We start from the raw sequence: 20,849 nt of genomic DNA on the forward strand, positions 1-20,849 counted from the left end.
TCTATAAATAAATGTCCAGATCAAATTTATTTATCTTATATGACCAAATGTGCATAAGAGTCTGCAGTATGTGTGGTCTGATGTCCTCAGGGTCTGTTGGCGTTAGAGGGCGAGCTAACGCCAATCCTGGTCCAGATGGTGAAGAGTGCTAACATGAACGGCCTACTGGACAGTGACAGTGACTCATTAAGCAGCTGCCAGCAGAAAGTGAAAACACGACTGCATGAGATCCTGCAGAAGGACAGAGAGTTCTTTCCAGATGATTACGAGAAGGTCAGAGACAACACACACTGGGCACCTAATCCCTCTTTTTCAAAAGAAAAACATTGTGTTCAGTAAGGCACATATAGTGAAAGTAAACGGGTCCAATACACAAAACATGAAATAAACCCAGTTTCAAAAGCATAACCACAATACTAAAGCATAATACTGTATGTGTTAACTTGACTCTAGTGTGGTAAAATTGCGTACTAACCTTGTCTGTGTAAAGTTATCCAGTATTCAGGCATTGCTGTCATGACAACGTAATGGCGGTAAACCCTGTGGCCTAAATTCTGGTAACGTGCAAGATGTAAATGATACATAAAACAGATTTGACATGGCTGAGTTTTTGGTTTTAATCATTGTCTCCTGTTTTTGAACAAGCCATTGTCTTATCCTGTCCTTGATCAGACACACGGAGAAGACGCAATATGTGTGACTAAACAAACAGCTGAATGTTTGGAGTGCGAATAGCAGAACTGCAGCCAAGAATCATGCTTTCTTAGGTCCGGTTATGGACTGCGGTCCATTCTGACCAGTGATTTCAATCTCACCGTGGTGTTTAGTGCATAAGTATGCGCTCATATCTGTTCCACAAGTGCTGTTGAACTTGCAGTCACTGCAGTCACGTCCATTCTGAAAGCAATCTTGTTTTGAACTTGCACAGAAACCACTCTCACAACTCTCACAACGTAGACACATACTGCCTGACCAATCACATTTCAGATTTTACGCATATCCACAGTTTACCTGACTAGCCACTGATTATTCTAATCACTGCTGGACTGTTTATTGGTTCTGGTCTCCATTAGAAGCAAGGTAAAAACTACCAATATGACCATTCCAGACAGAGAACAAGAACCATTTTAAGTGGTTAGTTGGATAAAAAATTAGTTAAGGCTCAGCTTGTGCAGTTGTTTGCTGTCGTAAGTCAAAGTAGTTGATAATATCAACGTAACTCACTTTGGTTCATAGCGTCATGTCATCCCACTCCTTAAACTTTGACAGGCTAGTCACTGTCAAAAAAGGGTCATTGCGACTCCAAAGTATCAGGAGTATTTTGTACAAATTTAATACTCTAAACATCACATTATCCACTGAGAACGTACACCGATGCAGGTGAAAACACTGGAAACCGAAAATTGAAAACAGAAGTCTGTTATGAATCGTGGAACACTTTTACATTTTGTGGCGTTGCTTCAACTTTCACTTTTGATGCGAAATGGCCAAAAAATAAATAAAAAATACCACTTTATCCTTAATATTTAATATGAGTGCTGTCATTGTTTTCAATTATGTGCAACATGTACATAACTGTTAACATCTAAAAAAAAAAAAAATGTTTGGTTTGTATCCTTTTAAAGACCCTTTAAACAGTATATCAAGCAACACACTTTTCAAGCAAAACATTTCACAGAAAGAAGAAATTTGCTATCTTTAAAGTAATAATACTGTATAGTGCTCAAAATTAAACACAAAAAGTATTCCTGGTATAATCTTTCTGGTGTCAAATGTTAATGAAACATGTCCACAGTTAATGCGATGACCTACACATGTTGTAATTTACTTTGTTAGATCACCTATGTGAACTTGTGGCGAACTGACTTCATACATCCACTAAAAATCACCTTGACACCAGTTGCTTTAGTCATTGCAAAAATGGCTAAGAAGTTAGTTCTGAGAAGAGCTCTAGCATCATTTGTTTGACTTATGTGTCCAAAAATGTGCAAATTGGAGCCATTAGCTACTGTTTCCATCCAAATTGCAAATTTAATTTATGCGAAAAACCGTATTATCACAAAAACAATGTCAGAATAAAGCCGTGTTTCCATACAAGGGTGTTCAAAAGAATGAAATCATCACTCCCGGAGAAAGTGATTAATTTTATTTATTAATAAAATACTGACGGTTTAGAGCATGCAGACAAAACACTCTAAAGGACTTTGTCTCATGCTTGGGAGCAACAGCGCGTCACACACATCTGGGAGTGCAATATACACCGATCAACCACAGCATTAAAACCACCTGCCTAATATCGTGTAGGTCCCCCTCATGCTGCTAAAACAACTCTGACCCGTCGAGGCATGGACTTAAAGCAACAGATCCTTTAAGTCCTGTTAGTTGCGAGGTGGGGCCTCATTAGATCTGACTTGTTGGTCAAGCACATCCCATAGATGCTCAATCGGTTTGAGATCTGGAGAATTTGGAGGCCAAGTCAACACCTTTAACTCTTTGTCATGTTCTTCAAACCATTCCTGAACAATTTTTGCAGTTTGGCAGGGCACATTATCCTGCTGAAAGAGGCCACTGCCATCAAGGAATACCGTTGCCATGAAGGGGTGTACGTGGTCTGCAACAATCTTTAGGAGGGTGGTACATGTCATAGTAACATCCACATGAATGCCAGGACCCAAGGTTTCCCAGCAGAACATTGTCTAGAGCATCACACTGCCTCTGCTGGCCTGCCTTCTTCCCATGGTCATCAGACCAGGCCACCTTCTCCCATTGCTCCATGGTCCAGTTCTGACGCTTACGTGCCCATTGTAGGTGCTTTCGACGGGGGACAAGGATCAGCATGGGTACTCTGTCTGGTCTACGGCTACACAACCCCATACGCAGCAAGCTGCGATGCACTGTGTTCTGACACCCTTCTATCATGGCCAGCATTAAGTTTTTCAGCAATTTGTGCTACAGTAGCTCTTCTGTGGATCGGACCAGACGGGCTAGCCTTCGCTCCCCACGCGCATCAATGAGCCTTGGGCGCATATGACCCTGTCGCTGGTTCACCGGTTGGCCTTCCTTGGACCACTTTTGGTAGGTACTAACAACTGCATACCAGAAACACCCCACAAGACCTGCCGTTTTGGAGATGCTCTGACCTAGACATCTAGCATCACAATTTGTCCCTTGCAAAGTCGCTCAGATTCTTATGCTTGCCCATTTTTCCTGCTTACAGCACATGAAATTCAAGAACTGACTGTTGACTTGCTACCTAATATATCCCACCCCTTGACAGGTGCCGTTGTAATGAGATAAACAATGTTATTCACTTCACTTGTCTGTGGTTTTAATGTTGTGGCTGATCAGTGTATGTGCGTTCATCCATCCTTATGACTGTACAGATCTATAAGATATTTTTCAAAAGTGTCGATAAACCTTCTCTTCCGTACAGTTCAAGTTTGTTTTCGACTTATTTGCTCTGAAAACTCTTTGTAGGCTTTGGATTTTCTAGACACCATTATTTCAGGATGACCAAAGCAACATTTCAGATGCAATGATTGGCCCGCTGGTTAGTCCAGTTATGAACGAGTTATTCAGTCACATGACCTTTTTTATGTGCATCTTTTATTCCTAATAAATTCAATAGGATTTTTTTCAGTAAATGTGTTTCCATTACAGTTTATGCGCTAGGGTTGCTCCAATACCAAAATTTTGGCTGCGGTACGATACCAGACCTGGTACGTCGGTATTGATACTAAATCGGATTAAATTACACAGAAAATGACTTGATTAAATGAACTGAAATCTTACAGATACAAATTATGTGTTTTCCGTTTAAAAAGTTTAAATTTAACATGAAATCCTGGATTCCATGTAAAAATTTTAATTAAATGTTATGATCAAATGGTGTTTAATGAAATTGATACATACCCTTTTAATCAAATAAAAATATTATTTTTATATATATATAATTTTTTTTTTTTTTTACCAAAAATTGCTATTTTGTTTTTGGTAAAATAAAATGCTGCACAACAGAGCTTCAAAACATTAATGGGAAAAAAAAATCTGTTTACCTGTGGCACAAGGCTTCTTGCATTTATGATATTGCTTACAAATAATAATAATAATACAACCATTTAATACTACCTAATTTTTGTTGAGTATTGTTGCTACATTTTGAATATTCAGTTGTATACAGTAGTTATATTTTTCTGTCTTCAATTTCACGCATCCATTTGAATAGAGCTTTCATGATAGCAGGACTGTTATTTTGACAGACCTTTGAGTTCTTCCTGTTTTCACGGGTTAGTTATATCAAGCTTCACATTAATGCTGGGATACTCCCATCATGACTCTTGAGCTGAAATCTGGAATCATATGACAGAGCAGAGCAGCACCTCTTGTTCATTCTGTAGCGTGCAGCGCATATGACTGTATATTATTTAATTAAATTACATCCTACTGCTGTTTAATCATCACACTTGGCCATATCCAAAGGTTTTTTTATTTTCAAATTGTCATTGGTTTAATCGTGTGGTGGTGGCGTAGTGGACTAAAGCACTGAACAGGTACGCAGAAGGTTGTTGGTTCAATCCCCACAGCCACCACCATTGTGTCCTTGAGCAAGGCACTTAACTCCAGGTTGCTCCAGGGGGATTGTCCCTGTAATAAGTGAGTAAGTAAGTCGCTTTGTATAAAAGCATCTGCCAAATGCATAAATGTAAATGTAAATTTGTCACATCTCACATTTTGCTAATGACAGCATACTGTAATATGGTACCGAAATTAGCAACAAGATGATATCGTATCGTTTTATTTATTTTTTTGGTATCACGATACTTCATTAGTACCGGTAAACTGTGCAACCCTATTATGCACATTTCTTCTTATCGAATAAAAAATGTATCCACCTCAAGCGAGCACAGTTTTAATGTCCAGAAGATCCTTGTAGAAAGACAAATAATTATGAGCTTTTTTCCTGTTACTCTAAATTATGTTATGTATATGATGTTATTTTTGGTTACTAGTTGGCTCCCACCTCCAGCACATCTTTGGTGAAGTCCATGCAGATGATTAAAAACCCAGTGAGGATGTGTGATAAAGTGTACTCCCTCATTCAGAACCTCACATATCAGATCAGACAGAGGATGGAGAACCCCAAATCAGCAGGTACAAGTTAAATGGAATGATAAATATTATGAAATGATGAATACTGCTTTTTTGTTATATTTTGGGATATTATTCTTCCTTTCTATGATTATTATTATTATATAATTATTATATAATTATATAATAAAGGATATTATTGTTATAACTTTGTGAACATTTTGTGAAGATGTCAATGCATTTAGGTTATTTATTGTATGTGTCTAAATCAATTAATTTCAATTATACTGTGGTTTAGTGCTGTGCCTAGCAACATAGTTTGCAACCTGGCACTTCAAATTGAGATTTACTGATTGCCCTGATGTAAAATATAAAATTGTCAAACCATTTTAATGACGATTAGAAATATAGCTGCAAGCAGCAATGATGGACCCAAGCACAACTGATCCATTTCCACCCGTTGGCTTTTGGAAAACAATGCAAGGTGTACACATGCATTTGGCATTATTCTAATCAATTTTGAAGCAATTTGAATAATTATAAGGGGACTATTTTAAAGTCTGTTATAAGAGCCACACTTCATGCTGCCATGTGTGGTGCTATGACTGTGATCCAAAATAGTCAAATCCATGTGATTAGCCCCCAAGACTAAACATACATCACAATTTTTATCTAAATCACACATTGCACACAGAAGATACGAGACCCTTCCTTTTTCCCATTTTTTGCCATTAATTTAATGCCTCGCCATGGCAACACCATTCGATATATCAAAATCTGTTCGCAATTTAGCATCTTCTGTGTCTTGGCATAATGTTGTCTAAATGTGGTGACAGTCTCATGAATCACCTAGGAAGAGTATTTAAAAGTTCAGAGACTGCAGTATTCAAAAAACACAAAATGACCGACTTCCTGTTGGGTGAACCTAATGACTATAATTATGAAAGTTGTCCGGCTTGATGAGAACTATATATGTACCAATTTTGGTGACTGTAGTTGAAAATGGGGGTGCTACAGAGGCGTCTTACACACACAGTTTATAGGGGCCACTACAGAGCCCCCCCATACACCCATGCGTGAAATTTTGCCCAGAACTAATGGCCAAAGACTCTGATGTGTGTGCAAAATTTCATGAAATTTTAAGCATGCCAAGTGCCTAAAAAAGATCAAATATAGGAAGAAAGGAATAACAATTAATGCGTTGCCATAGCGACAGTATTTAAGATATCAAATATCCCTTTACAAATTTACATCAGCAGTGCCATGACATTATTCTAAAGAATTTTGAAGCAATTCATGTAAACATAAGAGGGCTATTTCAAAAGTGCCATACTTCTTGCTGCCAGTTGGTGGCACTGTGACCATGACCCATAATAGCCACATAAATGTGATCAGCCTCCATTACCAAACATACAGCTGAATTTTCATCAAAATCATACAATGATTAATACTATTTAAATAGCCCTTTACAAATTTACATCAGCAGTGTCTTGACATTCTTTTGAAGAATTTTGAAGAAATTCATGTAAACATAAGAGAGCTATTTCAAAGATATTATATAAAATATAAGAAGATATAAGTTATTCGGCATGAATTTATTGCTTCGCCATGGTGACACCGTTAAAAAAAAAATATATAATAATCAATTCAAATTAATTCAATAAAACTTTAATTAAATGATATAGAACAGTTATCAGTAATTTTCAGCATACCATTGCATTATTTTATTGTATGAAGTGTTTTTTTTTTTGTTGTTGTTGTTGTTTTTTTTAACAGATAATCAAAATATAACTGTCAAATAAAGTGCTGCACAGCAGAGCTTAATATAATACAATTATTATGTTATTATTACAGTATATAATACATAACTATAGAGTAGTGACATATTTCTATCATATTTTTGTCTATTTAAATGGAACTCTTATTTGAGGGAACTCTTATTTTGACGATTTACCTAGCAATGTAGCTTCATGATCTCTTGATTCATAACTGAGGAAGCGCAGATTGCTGGTGACTCCCCTACAAATATGCAACTAGATGTTCTCTGGTGCGGGCCTTTTAACACAAGACCCGCATGATTCCTGTCCATGCTGCTGATACAGTAAATGCTGAGGAGTTATTTGTGTAGTTATGGCTGAAAGTATCGACAAAGGAACATTTATAGCACATGTTATTCATGCCAGCAAATGCTGCATTATGCTGTGTTGTTGTGAATTTGACAAATAAATGTTTTAAATGTGATGTCTTTATTTTGAGCATGAGTAACTTATGGTCAAGTGTCATCACATGCAGGCTAACACTTATAAACATTACATTATTTAAGCTCAAAATGCAGTCATATTAAAGCGAGCGAGTCTCTTGCTGACATGCAGTGACAGGCTCACGCTCTGCATGGAGACCTGCAGGTGTGCTCGTTGTAACACTGAAGCACTAACTAAGCTTTTTTGTTTACAGACAACAAATAATAAACTTGTGAAGATCAATAAACACCTTTGATGATACATTTTGAGCATTACAAGTATTACATACTTACTTCCATGGAAAGAAATCTGAGGTAAAATCAATTGTTAAATATTATCACTCTCTAAAATGCATTTAAAACAGTGATGAATATTATTCGCGCACAGCAGTAACAGACATTTCCTTAACAAATAAACAAGAAGCCAGGACACCTTTTAGAGCCAAAACTTTTGCACGGGAAAATGTAGACAGATTGCATGTTGAAGCAGGGAATTTTGTAGAAGGATTTCTTGTCCTGTGGCTCCCTCTGGTGGACAAAATTGGTACAACATCCTGCATCAGTAATTCACATAGTTGAATTAATGAATAATCTTGATGTGTTGCTGACAACAGAAATTGGTGAAATTTAGCATGTGTCATCAGACTGTCCTGGTGTTTATCATCAAAATAATAAGATTTGACAAAAGATTCTGTGGACACAGTTATTTGGGTGTGACATTTCAACTGCTTTGAGCACAGTTGCAAAGATAGGATTTTCATACGTTATAGCGCTGCCTAGCATAAGAAACAAACGAAACTCTGTGCCTGTTTCTTCAGAGTATTCTCTTGTCCATGTGTACAAAGTTTTGTTAAGTTTAAAAATTGCGCTCTCAAGATACAGATTAATTAGTCATTATAAAATATGTATATAAATATATACGTCATGATGGTGGTGTGGAGCGCTCCTGTTGTTTTGTTGTTTTTGTTTGTTTGTGCTGTGTTTAGTAATCTTTTTCCAGTCAGTTTTACCAGAGACGAACTGCTGAACATTCAACAGCTTATACCAGACAGTCTCTTCCCGGTTTTTGAATATTCAGACATTTTGCTAGACATTTTAGTTGGAGGCGCAGCTTTGTTGTTAAGGAGACATAGGCAAGGAAGACGAGCCAGTGCACTGGTCAGACTCCGTCGGCGGGGCTTTTGAACAACGCTGCCGAGCATTCATCTTGCAAATCTCCGCTCTCTTCCTAACAAAACGGACGAACTACATCTCCTCACCCGCACAAACAAGGACTTTTCAACCTCTGCTGCCTTGTGCTTCACAGAAACCTGGCTGAGTGAAGCCATTCCGGACAGTGCGGTACATCTGCCGGGCTTTCAGCTCTTCAGAGCGGATTGCATCGCGGAGTTAACGGGGAAAACGAGAGGCAGTGGAACATGCTTTTACATCAGTGAAAGATGGTGTACAGATGTAACAACGTTAAAGAGGATGTGCTGTCCTAATTTGGAAGCGCTCTTTATTAACTGTAAGCCTTTCTATTCACAACAGGAGATTTCCTCATTTATTCTGGTGAGTGTGTATATTGCGCCAAACGCGTGTTTGAATGCGGTGCTGCAACAGCTGGCTGATCAAATCACAGACAAGGAACAATAATACCCCTACTCAGTTATTAATATTCTTGGGGATTTTAACAAAGCAAATCTCACACATGAACTTCCCAAATACAAACAGCGCATTACATGCCCCACCAGAGACAGGAACATACTGGATCATTGCTACACAACAATAAAGGATGCGTATCGCTCTGTCCCTAGAGCAGCTTTGGGACTCTCTGATCATTGTCTGGTTCATTTTCTTCCAACCTACAGGCAGAAATTAAAATCAACCAAACCAGTAGTAAGGACCGTAAAGAGATGGACCAATGAAGCAGAGCGGGAACTACAAGCCTGCTTCGATTGCATGGACTGGAGTGTTTTTGAGGCTGCAGCCACAGACCTGGATGAGCTCACAGATACTGTTACATCATATATCAGTTTCTGTGAGGATAAGTGCTTTCCTACTAGGACTTATTTAAAGTTCAACAACGACAAACTGTGTGTAAGGGGGTTCAGAGGGAAAGGAGGTGGTGAGAACCGGCTTGGCAACTTAAATAATAATTTAATGAACAACTTAACCAAGAACACACAAACATAACCACACACAGGGCAGCTGCCTGTAATTCTCTCTCTCTCTAACTGTCGTCCCCAGCCGCCTTTATCCCTCGCGCGCCCCATCAGGCTGATTGGGGACCAGGCGTGCGTCATTCCAGCCCAGCCCCGCCCTCCTCGGCTCTACACCATGGTTTACAGCAGAGCTCAGGCAGCTTCGTCAGGCCAAAGAGGATGCTTACAGGGGTGGGGATAAAGTCTTATACAATCAGGCCAGGAACACACTGAACAAGGAAATCAGAGTGGCTAAAAGAAGATACTCTGAGAAGCTGAAAAGCAAGTTTTCAGCTAATGACCCTGCATCAGTGTGGAGTGGCATGAAACAACTCACAAATTACAGGACTCCTACCCCCAACCCTGTGGTGGACCAACAACTGGCTGACGACCTGAATGTGTTCTACTGCGGATTTGAAAGGCCCAATCTCACACCCCACACCCACATTGACCTTCACGTCACACAAACATCAACACCTCCTGCAACCCCCCTCCTCCCCCCTCCTGCTACTCAACCTGCACTTAAGATCTGTGAAGATGATGTGAGCCACGTCTTTCGGAAACAAAAGACGAGGAAAGCTTCAGGCCCAGATAGCATCTCACTAGCGTGTCTTCAATCCTGTGCTAACCAGCTGGCCCCCATCTTCACACAGATCTTCAATGGATCACTGGAGCAGTGTGAAGTCCCATGCTGCTTCAAATGCTCAATCATTATTCCTATCCCAAAGAAACCAAAAATCACAGGACTTAATGACTACAGACCTGTCGCCCTGACGTCTGTGGTCATGAAATCATTTGAAAGACTGGAGTTGGCCCACCTGAAGAACATCACTGGACCCTTTCTAGATCCCCTTCAATTTGCTTATCGAGCAAACAGGTCTGTGGATTATGCAGTCAACATGGGATTGCATCATACCCTGCAAAATCTGGACAGACCAGGGACATATTCAAGGATCCTTTTTGTGGACTTCAGTTCGGCTTTCAACACCATCATCCCAGCTATACTCCAGAATAAATTACACCAACTCTCTGTTCTCATGTCTATCTGTCAGTGGATTACCAGCTTTCTGACGGACAGGCAGCAGCTTGTGAGACAGGGGAAACTCATTTCCAGCACCTGTGCAATGAGCACTGGTGCCCCCCAGGGATGTGTGCTATCCCCACTACTCTTCTCCCTCTACACCAATGACTGCATCGCCAAGGACCACTCTGTCAAGCTCTTGAAGTTTGCAGATGACACCACTGTCATCGGCCTCATCCGAGATGACGATGAGTCTGCATACAGAAGGGAGGTTGAACAGCTGGCTGTCTGGTGCAGTCAAAACAACCTTGAGCTGAACATGCTCAAAACGGTGGAGATGATTTTGGACTTTAAGAGGAACACCCCAACACTGACCCCCCTCACCATTCTAAACAGCACTGTGGCAGCAGTGGAGTCATTCAGGTTCCTGGGCACTTCCATCTCACAGGACCTGAAGTGGGAGACACACATTGACTCCATTGTGAAAAAGGCCCAGCAGAGGTTGTACTTCCTTCGCCAGTTGAAGAAGTTCAACCTGCCACAGGCGCTGCTGATACAGTTCAACTCAGCGGTCATTGAGTCTGTCTTCTGCACTTCAATAATTGTCTGGTTTGGTTCAGTTACGAAATCGGATAGCAGAAGACTACAAAGGACAATTCGCACTGCTGAGAGGATTACTGGCCATATTTGTTGATTTGTCGAGTCGATTTTTTAAGAATGTTGAACCACTTGAATCAAAGAAGATGCATATTTAATTTGAACTTTATCACTCAAACAGCTGCGAAGTTATGACAGTTTTATTTATTTTTTTGTAGCGCCTCCAGTTGCAGAACTGTAAGAAACTTTGTGTACATCTTCAAAATGTCACGCTGACTATGTATACCGAGTTTTGTTACGTTTGGAGTTTGCTTGGAGTAGATATTGATCAATTACTCAAATAGCGTTAAACTGGAGGATTTGTATCGTTAATATCTTCTGAATGATTTGACGTATTGAAATTCTTGAACAGCTTTTTTCAGGAGGGTCTGTTGATGATGTATACCAAATGTCGTGGCAATCAGAAGAAGCAACAACTATGAACTTACTTTGGTCATATGGATGCAAACAGTTTTGAATAATGATGCAGAGAGCCCAACTCAGAATCGTACGTAGGTTCGTGGAGTGAACTCAGCAGCATCTTAAATTTTCTGGCATCTTGTTAGCCAGCATAACTGAAAAGTGCTGATTTTTACCAACGTGTCAATTCACAGGCTATTAATATCACCAAGGCTTTTTATTACAGGGCATTTTATATTAGGTAAAACATGCTGTATTTTTTTTTTACCAGTGTGGGAACGTACACACCGTAAAAAGTCTAAATAAAATTAGGTACATGACAAGGAATTAAAATGACTGAAGCTGTGGTAATGATTAAATTCCCCCTCATCCACATATAAAACGAATCCTGTCCGAATAGGGTTTAAATCTATCCTTCAGCCTTTGTTTTCATTTCCAAAAAAATTCAAGATCTATAGGCTTATGTATGCTTATTACCTTTCTTCATTAAGCAGATGCTTTCATCCAAAGTGACTGACAAATAAGAACAACAGAAGCTATTCTTCAAAAGGAGAAATTAAGAAAAAAGCTGTTAATTTATTAATTTATTTATCTGATTTACAAGGAGTGGCTGAATTGAAGAATATAACTGTTAGTGTTCTTTGAAGACATTTCTTGTCGTGGGGCTCCCTCTGGTGGACAAACTGTATTTACAGCCTGTATTTCTCCATATTTCTTTTTGCTTAAAAATGTAATTGTAAAAATAGCTTTTTCTTCTGTTGTAGCGCTGCCAAATTTATGACATTTTGCAGTTGACCTCAGAATGTTCCTTTTTCCATGTTTTAATTTTTGCTAAGTTTGAAAATAAGATAAAGGCCGATGAGTTATTATGGGCCACAGCCCAAAACGGATTTGATTATATCTTCAGAATGATATGATATATAAAAATTATTTTGATAACTTGTTGTCTGGAGGGTCTGTAGATTTTGTATACCAAGTTTTGTGCAAATCGGACAAACAACATATGACGAGTTCGAAAAAGTTTTTTCAAAAAAATATTTGTAATAAATACGTTTTCTTGCAGGAATGGAAATCCTTGTGACCATATCATTAGGGGGCACTGGTGGATTCAGAGAAGCTACACATTTTATTGTAGCCTATATGGTTCCGGAGTTATTCATGTTTAATTGTAGGTCAATTTAACATTTATACGACCTCAGCTGCAAGTTTAAAGTTAATCCATAACTGATATTTAAATGTTAAATCAATGTTAAATCACTAAGCATGTTAAAAATGAATTGAATTAAGATGCACAGAATGTTTAACCATTATATAATCCCTGCAACAATTAATTACAGTCAGACAGTGGTGCATAATGGACTTCAAAAGATTGTATGATTTACAGGGGCTGTGGCAAAATACAGTATGTTAGAATTTCTGTGGAATCAGACATTTACAATTTTTTGTCTTGTGGCTCCCTCTGGTGGCCAAACAGTAAAACAGCCTGTCTATCTCCATATTTCTAACTGCGTAAAAATGCAGTTGTAAAAATAGCTATTTTTTCTGTTCAGCGCTGCCAAATTGATGAAATTTTGCATGTTACCTCAAGATGTTCTTTTGTGCATGAATATTAAGTTTTGTTAAGTTTAAAAATTGTGCTCACAAGATATGGGTCAATTAGTTATAACAGGCTACATGCAAAAACCTATTGGCTAATATGTTCTGAATGATTTGACATTAAAATTCTTTTGATTACATTTTGACAGGAATGTCTGTAGATAATGTGTACGAAGTTTCAACAGCCTAGAACGAGTTCGAAAAAGTTTTTCAATCAAATAAAAATGGTACTTTTTTTGTGGAAATGGAAATTCACATAACCAAATGATTTGGAGGTACTGTGAAACCTCAGAAAGCAGTTGCTGGTGGTTGTGAAACAGAGGTGGACATCACATTTCCGGCACTTGGCTTTGGTACTGATGGATTCACAGAAATATATATTTTTTTAATCATATATGACTCTGGAGTTAATTTAACTGCTTTGAGCACAGTTGCGCAATTAGGATTTTCTTAAGTTATAGTGCCCCATAGCTTAACCCTCTATGGCATTAATTTTATTTTGAGGGGAAAAAAATATTTCACCCCATTTTTGGGAGCCCCTGATATATCAAAATATAAAATGTGTGACCCCCCCAACCAGATACTGGTTTGTTCTACGAGGGTACTGAAACACCAAGGTTTTCTATAGCACATATGATAAGTGGAATAAGGAAAACAAGCAATATATGCATTAGAAAAAGTTTTATTTTGACAAACATCAACCACAAATGGTTCCAACCAATCACAAACATCAAACAATCAAATAATGAAACTACTACTAATTACAACTAACACCTCATGTATAAATGTTTCTCACATTTCATATAAACATATAAACCAACATCCAAATGACTGTGTGTGTGTGTGTGTGTGTGTGTGTGTGGAGGGGTTATCCTGTGTGTGTGGATATATGTGCATGCATGTGTGTTTGAATGTGTGTTTGTGTGAGTTATTGGTTATTGTTTGAATCAGTGCTTCTCTTTTTGACAAAGCACACTCTGATTTCCTATTCTTTGTGAAACCTCAGAAACAGTTGTTGGTGGATGTGAAACAGAGGTGGACATCACATTTCCGGCACTTGGCTTTGGTGTACCTGTGCACCCTGGTACCTTGCATCTCCCTGTCTTTTCAGCCATAATCATCCGTTGGCTGTGGCATCCAGGCGCACATCAGGGACTGGAATTGGAGCAGTGGGTCCTTTTCTCCTCGTCTCCTCATACTCACCAGCAATTGTGGAACTGGGATGACCTTTCTTGCGCTCCAGGCTCTTTCCACTTCTGCATAGGCCTTCAGCGATGTATGACTTGAAGGTATACAGCTTCATATGTTCCTTCTTTCTCATGCCAGTGCCTTCACAATCTCTTCGGTAGAGCAGCCAGGTGGTCACGATGATCATATCCAGTAAGTGGAACACCAGGCAGTGGTAAAACTTCTCTGATCTGATTTTGTTCCTGTACAGTGCAATCAGAGAGTCAAGCAGATCCACGCCACCCATATTCTTGTTGTATTCTTTCACCACAGCAGGGCAGAGGACTTTGGTGAACATCTATCGCTTGCGAAACCACCTGTCAACCTCGGTGACTGGGTGGGCTCCAGTGTAATCACTCAGAAGGGTCACTGAGCGGTTATCGTACCACTACACAATGTGCAAGGTGGTTTCTCCAACCAAGGCCATCTTCTGTTCAAAAGATCCATGTCCTGCTCTCTTCAGCTCAGCATCGCACATCAAGTTGACGCCTGGTAATCTGTTGCCACGAACAGTACCAGTGCAGTGAATTCCCTGCTGAGCCAGTGTAAGCACAAGAGGGACACTCGTAAACCAGTTGTCGAAGAAAAGTTTGTAGTTCTCTTGCTTGGGTATAGGCTGGATCAGGCGGAGGATGACGTTGCCACTTGCTCCCACATCTGCTAGGTCAGGAGGTTGTAAATCTCTCCATTCTGGGTAAGCATTGAAGTATGCATTGTGGGGTGTTCTCCACTGGGGTAAGTGTGGAACATCAACCTCTGCTACATCTTCATCCTCAGACTCAGTCTCACTATCAACAGACAGGCATTCTCCTAAAAAAAAAGCAGGAAGCACAAATTTGAATGTGTCATATACCCTTCATCATCCACTGACACGCTTGCAAACAAACACACACACACACACCACACACACACGTTACTTTGCTGACTGACCCCTAACTGACCCCTGGCCTCCTAACTGTCTCTCAAACCTGATTCAGGGATCCACTCTTCCTGACTCTTCTCAAGCTCACTGTCCTCATTGTCACTCTCCTCAAGCTCACTGTCCTCACTGTCAGAGGGAATGACCCTAACTGCTCGATCATGTTCCTTCTGCCCATAAAATGTTCTTGTGTCCATTTCCTGTAAGTATCAGTAGATAGTAAATTAAAAACATTGACTATTGGTGCGTTCAAGTCATGTCGGAAAGATTGTATTTACGAGTTGAACAGACATGAACGCCACCACAAAGTCATAATTATGAGAGGGAAGCAATGGTGGAAGCAAATCATTTTCAATCATGATAAATTTATTTGTGAATGCTGACAGTACAATGTAGTTTGTACGCATTTTGTGTACTGTTAAAGAGAGATAAAGTTTGCCAGAAACTCTTTTAGCCAGTTTATGAGCTGATAGGCTTGAGCAACCAAACTACATTTCCCATCATTCTCTGTGACAGCATAAGAATAATAAAAAACATAATTCATCAATTACACACATAATGCACATTCTTTGCTCTTCATGTTGGTGCAGTAGCGCTAAAAAGCTTCCTATATTTGTCAGTAAGTGGGGATAAAAGAAAGAAATATGAAATTGCCCAATGTGTAATTTTTCCTGACCACAATCACTCGAACGCACATTATGCTGTAATTTCGAATTCCGAGCTCGTAAAAACGAACTTCCCAAGAGGACTTGAATGCACCATATGGTCCAATTATGCATCCGAGCACATCTCCACACTTTAGCATGATATTGCCTGAACAAAAGTGGTCTAACTGCACAATGTTGCCCTGAGACAACAAACCAAAAAACACAGTTTTAGTGTATAAATAAAAACAAAATAAGTCTTTAAACAATCAAACATACTTTACTCATGTACGTGCATATTTCTTTTTTATATAAAGTTATTTAAATTTAAACATGTTAAAAATGTATATTTATCTTACCAATTTGTGGCACTGTGTCCCACAGGGGCGGTGTGAGGTCCAAAAAGGTAGTTTGTTGCCTGAGGGAAGCACCATGAAAAGAACGAAATTCGGCATGTAACCTCAGTGTTCTATTGTCTATGTGTACAAAATTATAAGTTTGAAAATTACGCTCACAAGATACAAGCTAATTAGTCATTGTAAGCCACGCCCCAAAATATATTTTCTTATATCTTCGGAATGATTCAACATATCAAAATTCTTTTGATAACTTTTTGTCAGGAGGCTCTGTAGATTATGTATAACAAGTTTCGTGCGATTTGGGGAAAAGGCCTAGGACGAGTAAAAAAAAAGTAGGTTTTTCAAAAAAATGTACATGATAAAAAAAAAAATCTTGCGGGAATGGAAATCCATGTGTCCATATCATTGGAGGGCACTGGTGGATTCAGAGAAGCTACAAAATGTTATTGTAGTCTATACCATTCCGGAGTTATTAGCAAAAACACAAATGAGCTAATTATAGCGCCACTGTGTGGCTGATTCTCACAAAATTTTATATGCGGCTTCGATTGACATCCTGCTTGTGTATAGTAATTTTCATAACCCTTGGCCATTCCCAATACGAGTTATAAAGGTGCTGAAATTTGATTGGCCATTGACAGCCATTTTTGTTCATTTGTTGAATCGATTTTTTAAGCATACGTTTATGAATATGCATTTGAACCGAAGAAGATGCATATTTATTTGAACTTTGATGTTCAAACTGATGTGAAGTTTTAACTGTTTTTTAGTTGTAGAGCCCCCTAGGGGCGGAATTGTAAGAAACTTTGCTGACATCTTCTAAACGTTCTGTTGACTATGTATATCGAGTTAAGTTATGTTTGGAGTTTGCATTGAATAATTATTCAATTATTATTGATCAATTATTCAAATTGTGTTAAACTGAAAGAATTATATCGTTAATATCTTCAGAACGAATTGAGGTATCTAAATTATTTTGATAACTTTTTGTCAGGTGAGTCTGCAGATGATGTATACCAAATTTCGTGCTGAGTTCGAAAAAGTAGGTTTTTCAAAAATGTTAAATGGCATAAAAATAATTATAGATGGAAATGAAATTGGAGATATACAAGCCCTGACTCAAGGGCTTGACTCAAGGATTCAGAGGAAAAAATCATTTTGATTCTAGCCCTTACGGTTGCAGAGTTATGGCCCAAAATGTGTTTGCATTTCTTATAGCGTGAGGGTAATAACGTGTATGTCTAAGTTGTGTGACTACTACCATTCCCCAAAGTTTCATGTCTCTAGACCTTACGGTTTGGTCTGCAAGATCAGTTAAAAGGGAATAATAATAATAATAATAAATATAGCTGCAAGCAGCTATTATCGGTGTCAAGCACAGGAATGGCAAAAATTAGTGAAAATAGCATTTTTGTGAAGATTTTAGGCAAACTGTTCGAAAAGCAATGAATAGAATCACTTGTAATATACATTGTTCTTGGTATCAGCCAAGGAGTCTATCAATGACAATAGATTAAAATTATCAAAAGTTATTAGCATTTTTAAAAACATCATTATGATTTGATTACAAAATAACTCTTGATGCAGCATGATACATCTTATCATATTTCAATTATTTTATTAAAATACACACACTCAGATAGATGTGAACTCTTTTTTTCATTTTGTAATAAAATTGATAAAACATTTAAATACAATACATTTAAATTGAAATAAATTCCTTACAAAATGTTGCAAATGTTTTCTTCTTTAGTTGTCATATGAACAATCAGACCGTAAGTATACTGAAGAACTAGTTTAGCCCGTTAACTGGCACAGTCCCATATATGGGAGGTTTTTCTGCTTTCCTTTTTAGCATTTTTTGTTTTGTTTTGTTTATTGGAATATATTAACTTCATATCCGACTTTAATCAAGACAAACCTTATATCATTTGAAAGCTAAAAGTCTCTAGCTTTGAAATATGCCCACGAGTCTCTCTGTGATTCACAGCCAGAGCTGTCAATCAAACCAGATCCAAGGCTTCAAGGCCTCTCCAAAATGTGCATTGGCTGTTCAGTGAATAGATCCAGCCAATGAATCGCTAGTCAAGATTTGATTGACAAGTCATGTAGCCATTGGTATGATGTTTCTATGGTTACAGGGGTTGGCCTTGCTCTTTCCAGAACAGTGACTTCATCCTAGTGATTGTTTGGATAGAGAACCTAAGGCCACCATTACATTCTGAGTCATCGGAACCAAAATCTAACATTTTCGCTGATTCTTTCAATGGATCTATGCAAAAACACTACAATCTAGCTAGATTTGAGTATTTTGGAATAAGTTCCATGTAGATTTGAGGAGGAATAAATGCTAAACCGGCAGGAGCGCATAATCTGTGTTTGGACTCATTGCAGCTATAGGGCTAAAGCAACATGCGCTGATCGATGTGAATGAATTGGCTCTTTGGATCATTTAGTATTTTATTTAGTGGTGTAAACAAACTATTATATAATTTATGGCAAAAAATATGATAAGTTTGTTAGAAATGTGAATAATTACTGGCTTCCATTGTTAACAACACCAGTTTCTGCCATTTCTAATGACCGATCGGAGCCGAAATCTAACATTTTCGCTGCTTCTTTCAATGGATCTATGCAAAAACACTACAGTCTAACTAGATTTGAGTACTTTGGAATAAGTTCAATGCAGTTTTGAGGAGGAATAAATGCCAAACCAGCAGGAGTGCATATTCTGTGTTTGGACTCATAGCAGCTATAGAGCTAAAGCAAAATGCACAGGCGCTAATCAGTGTGAATGAATGGACTCTTTGGATCATTTGTTATTTTATTTAGTGGTGTAAACAAACTATGATGCAATTTATGGCAGAAAAATATTACATGTTTGTTAGAAATGTGAATAATTACTGGTTTCCACTGTTAACAATACTTACACTATAACCAAGAATTATAAATATAATTATAATAACTATAATCTGTAATGAATTTTATATAATGTTTTGCAATAAAGTAGTGTGTCCTCATGTAGTTTGAGTTGTGTTTCTGAAATGAGAGTTTTTTTTTTTTTGTTAGTTTTATTCACTCTAGCAACAATGGGGTTCTGATGCATCATGATGGCGCCGCGGAATGTGGAGCGCTTCTATTGTTTTGTTGTTTTTGTTTGTTTTTCCTGTGTTTAGTAATCTTTTTCCAGTCAGTTTTACCAGAGACGAACTGCTGAACATTTGACAGCATATACAGTCAATCTTTTCCCGGATTTTGAATATTCTGAGGTTTTGTTGGACATTTTATTCGGAGGCGCAGCTGTGTTGTTTAAACGCACTATGAGACGCAGGCGAAGGAGACAAGCAAGTGCGCTGGTCAGGCTTCGTCGGCGTGGCTTTCGAACAGCGCTGCAGAGCATTCATCTTGGGAATCTCCGCTGTCTCCCTAACAAAACGGACGAACTTCATCTCCTCACCCGCACAAACAAGGACTTTTCAACCTCTGCTGCCTTGTGCTTCACAGAAACCTGGATGAGTGAAGCCATTCCAGACAGCGCGTTACATCTGCTGGGCTTTCAGCTGTTCAGAGCGGATCACATCACGGAGTTAACGGGGAAGAGAGGCGGTGGAACATGCTTTTACATCAATGAAAGTTGGTGTACAGATGTAACAACGTTAAAGAAGATGTGCTGTCCTAATTTGGAAGCACTGTTTATTAACTGTAAGCCTTTCTACTCGCCACGGGAGTTTTCCTCATTTATTCTGGTGAGAGTGTACATCGCACCAAACGCGTGTTTGAATGCCGCGCTGCAACAGCTGGCTGATCAAATCACAGACATGGAACAACAATACCCGGACTCAGTTATTATTATTCTTGGGGATTTTAACAAAGCAAACCTCACACGTGAACTTCCAACCAGAGACAGAAATATACTGGATCACTGCTACACAACAATAAAGGATGCATATCGCTCTGTCCCTAGAGCAGCTTTGGGACTCTCTGATCACTGTCTGGTTCATCTTCTTCCAACCTAGAGACAGAAATTAAAATCTGCTAAGCTTGTAGTAAAGACTGTAAAAAGATGGACCAGTGCCTGCTTTGACTGCACTGATTGGAGTGTTTTTGAAGCTGCAGACGCCAATCTGGACGAGCTCACAGATACTGTAACATCATATGTCAGTTTCTGTGAGGATATGTGCATTCCTACTAGGACTTATTTAACATTTAACAACGACAAACCATGGTTTACAGCAGAACTCAGGCAGCTTCGTCAGGCCAAAGAAGATGCTTACAGAGTTGGGGTTAAAGTCTTGTACAATCAGGCCAGGAACACACTGAATAATTAAATCAGAGTGGCTAAAAGAAGATACTCTGAGAAGCTGAATAACAAGTTTTCAGCTAACGACCCTGCATCAGTGAGAAGTGACATGAAACAACTTACGAATTACAGGACTCCTACCCCCAACCCTGTGGTGGACCAACAACTGGCTGACGACCTGAATGTGTTCTACTGTAGATTTGAAAGGCCCAGTCTC

General features: G+C 38.8%; 1 protein-coding gene across 5 annotated transcripts in view; it reads left to right on the forward strand.

The window, feature by feature from the left end:
- Positions 1-20,849, forward strand: part of ppip5k2 (diphosphoinositol pentakisphosphate kinase 2) — a 236,972-nt gene that overhangs the window by 130,479 nt on the left and 85,644 nt on the right. For all 5 annotated transcript variants that reach the window (XM_051683227.1, XM_051683228.1, XM_051683230.1 and 2 more), the window contains exons 17-18: positions 91-273; positions 5,010-5,151. In XM_051683227.1, the coding sequence (XP_051539187.1) occupies positions 91-273; positions 5,010-5,151 (325 nt within the window). The remainder of the gene's footprint in view (positions 1-90; positions 274-5,009; positions 5,152-20,849) is intronic.

This window comes from Myxocyprinus asiaticus, chromosome 42, assembly GCF_019703515.2.
Source record: "Myxocyprinus asiaticus isolate MX2 ecotype Aquarium Trade chromosome 42, UBuf_Myxa_2, whole genome shotgun sequence".
In the NCBI taxonomy this organism is placed as follows: domain Eukaryota; kingdom Metazoa; phylum Chordata; class Actinopteri; order Cypriniformes; family Catostomidae; genus Myxocyprinus; species Myxocyprinus asiaticus.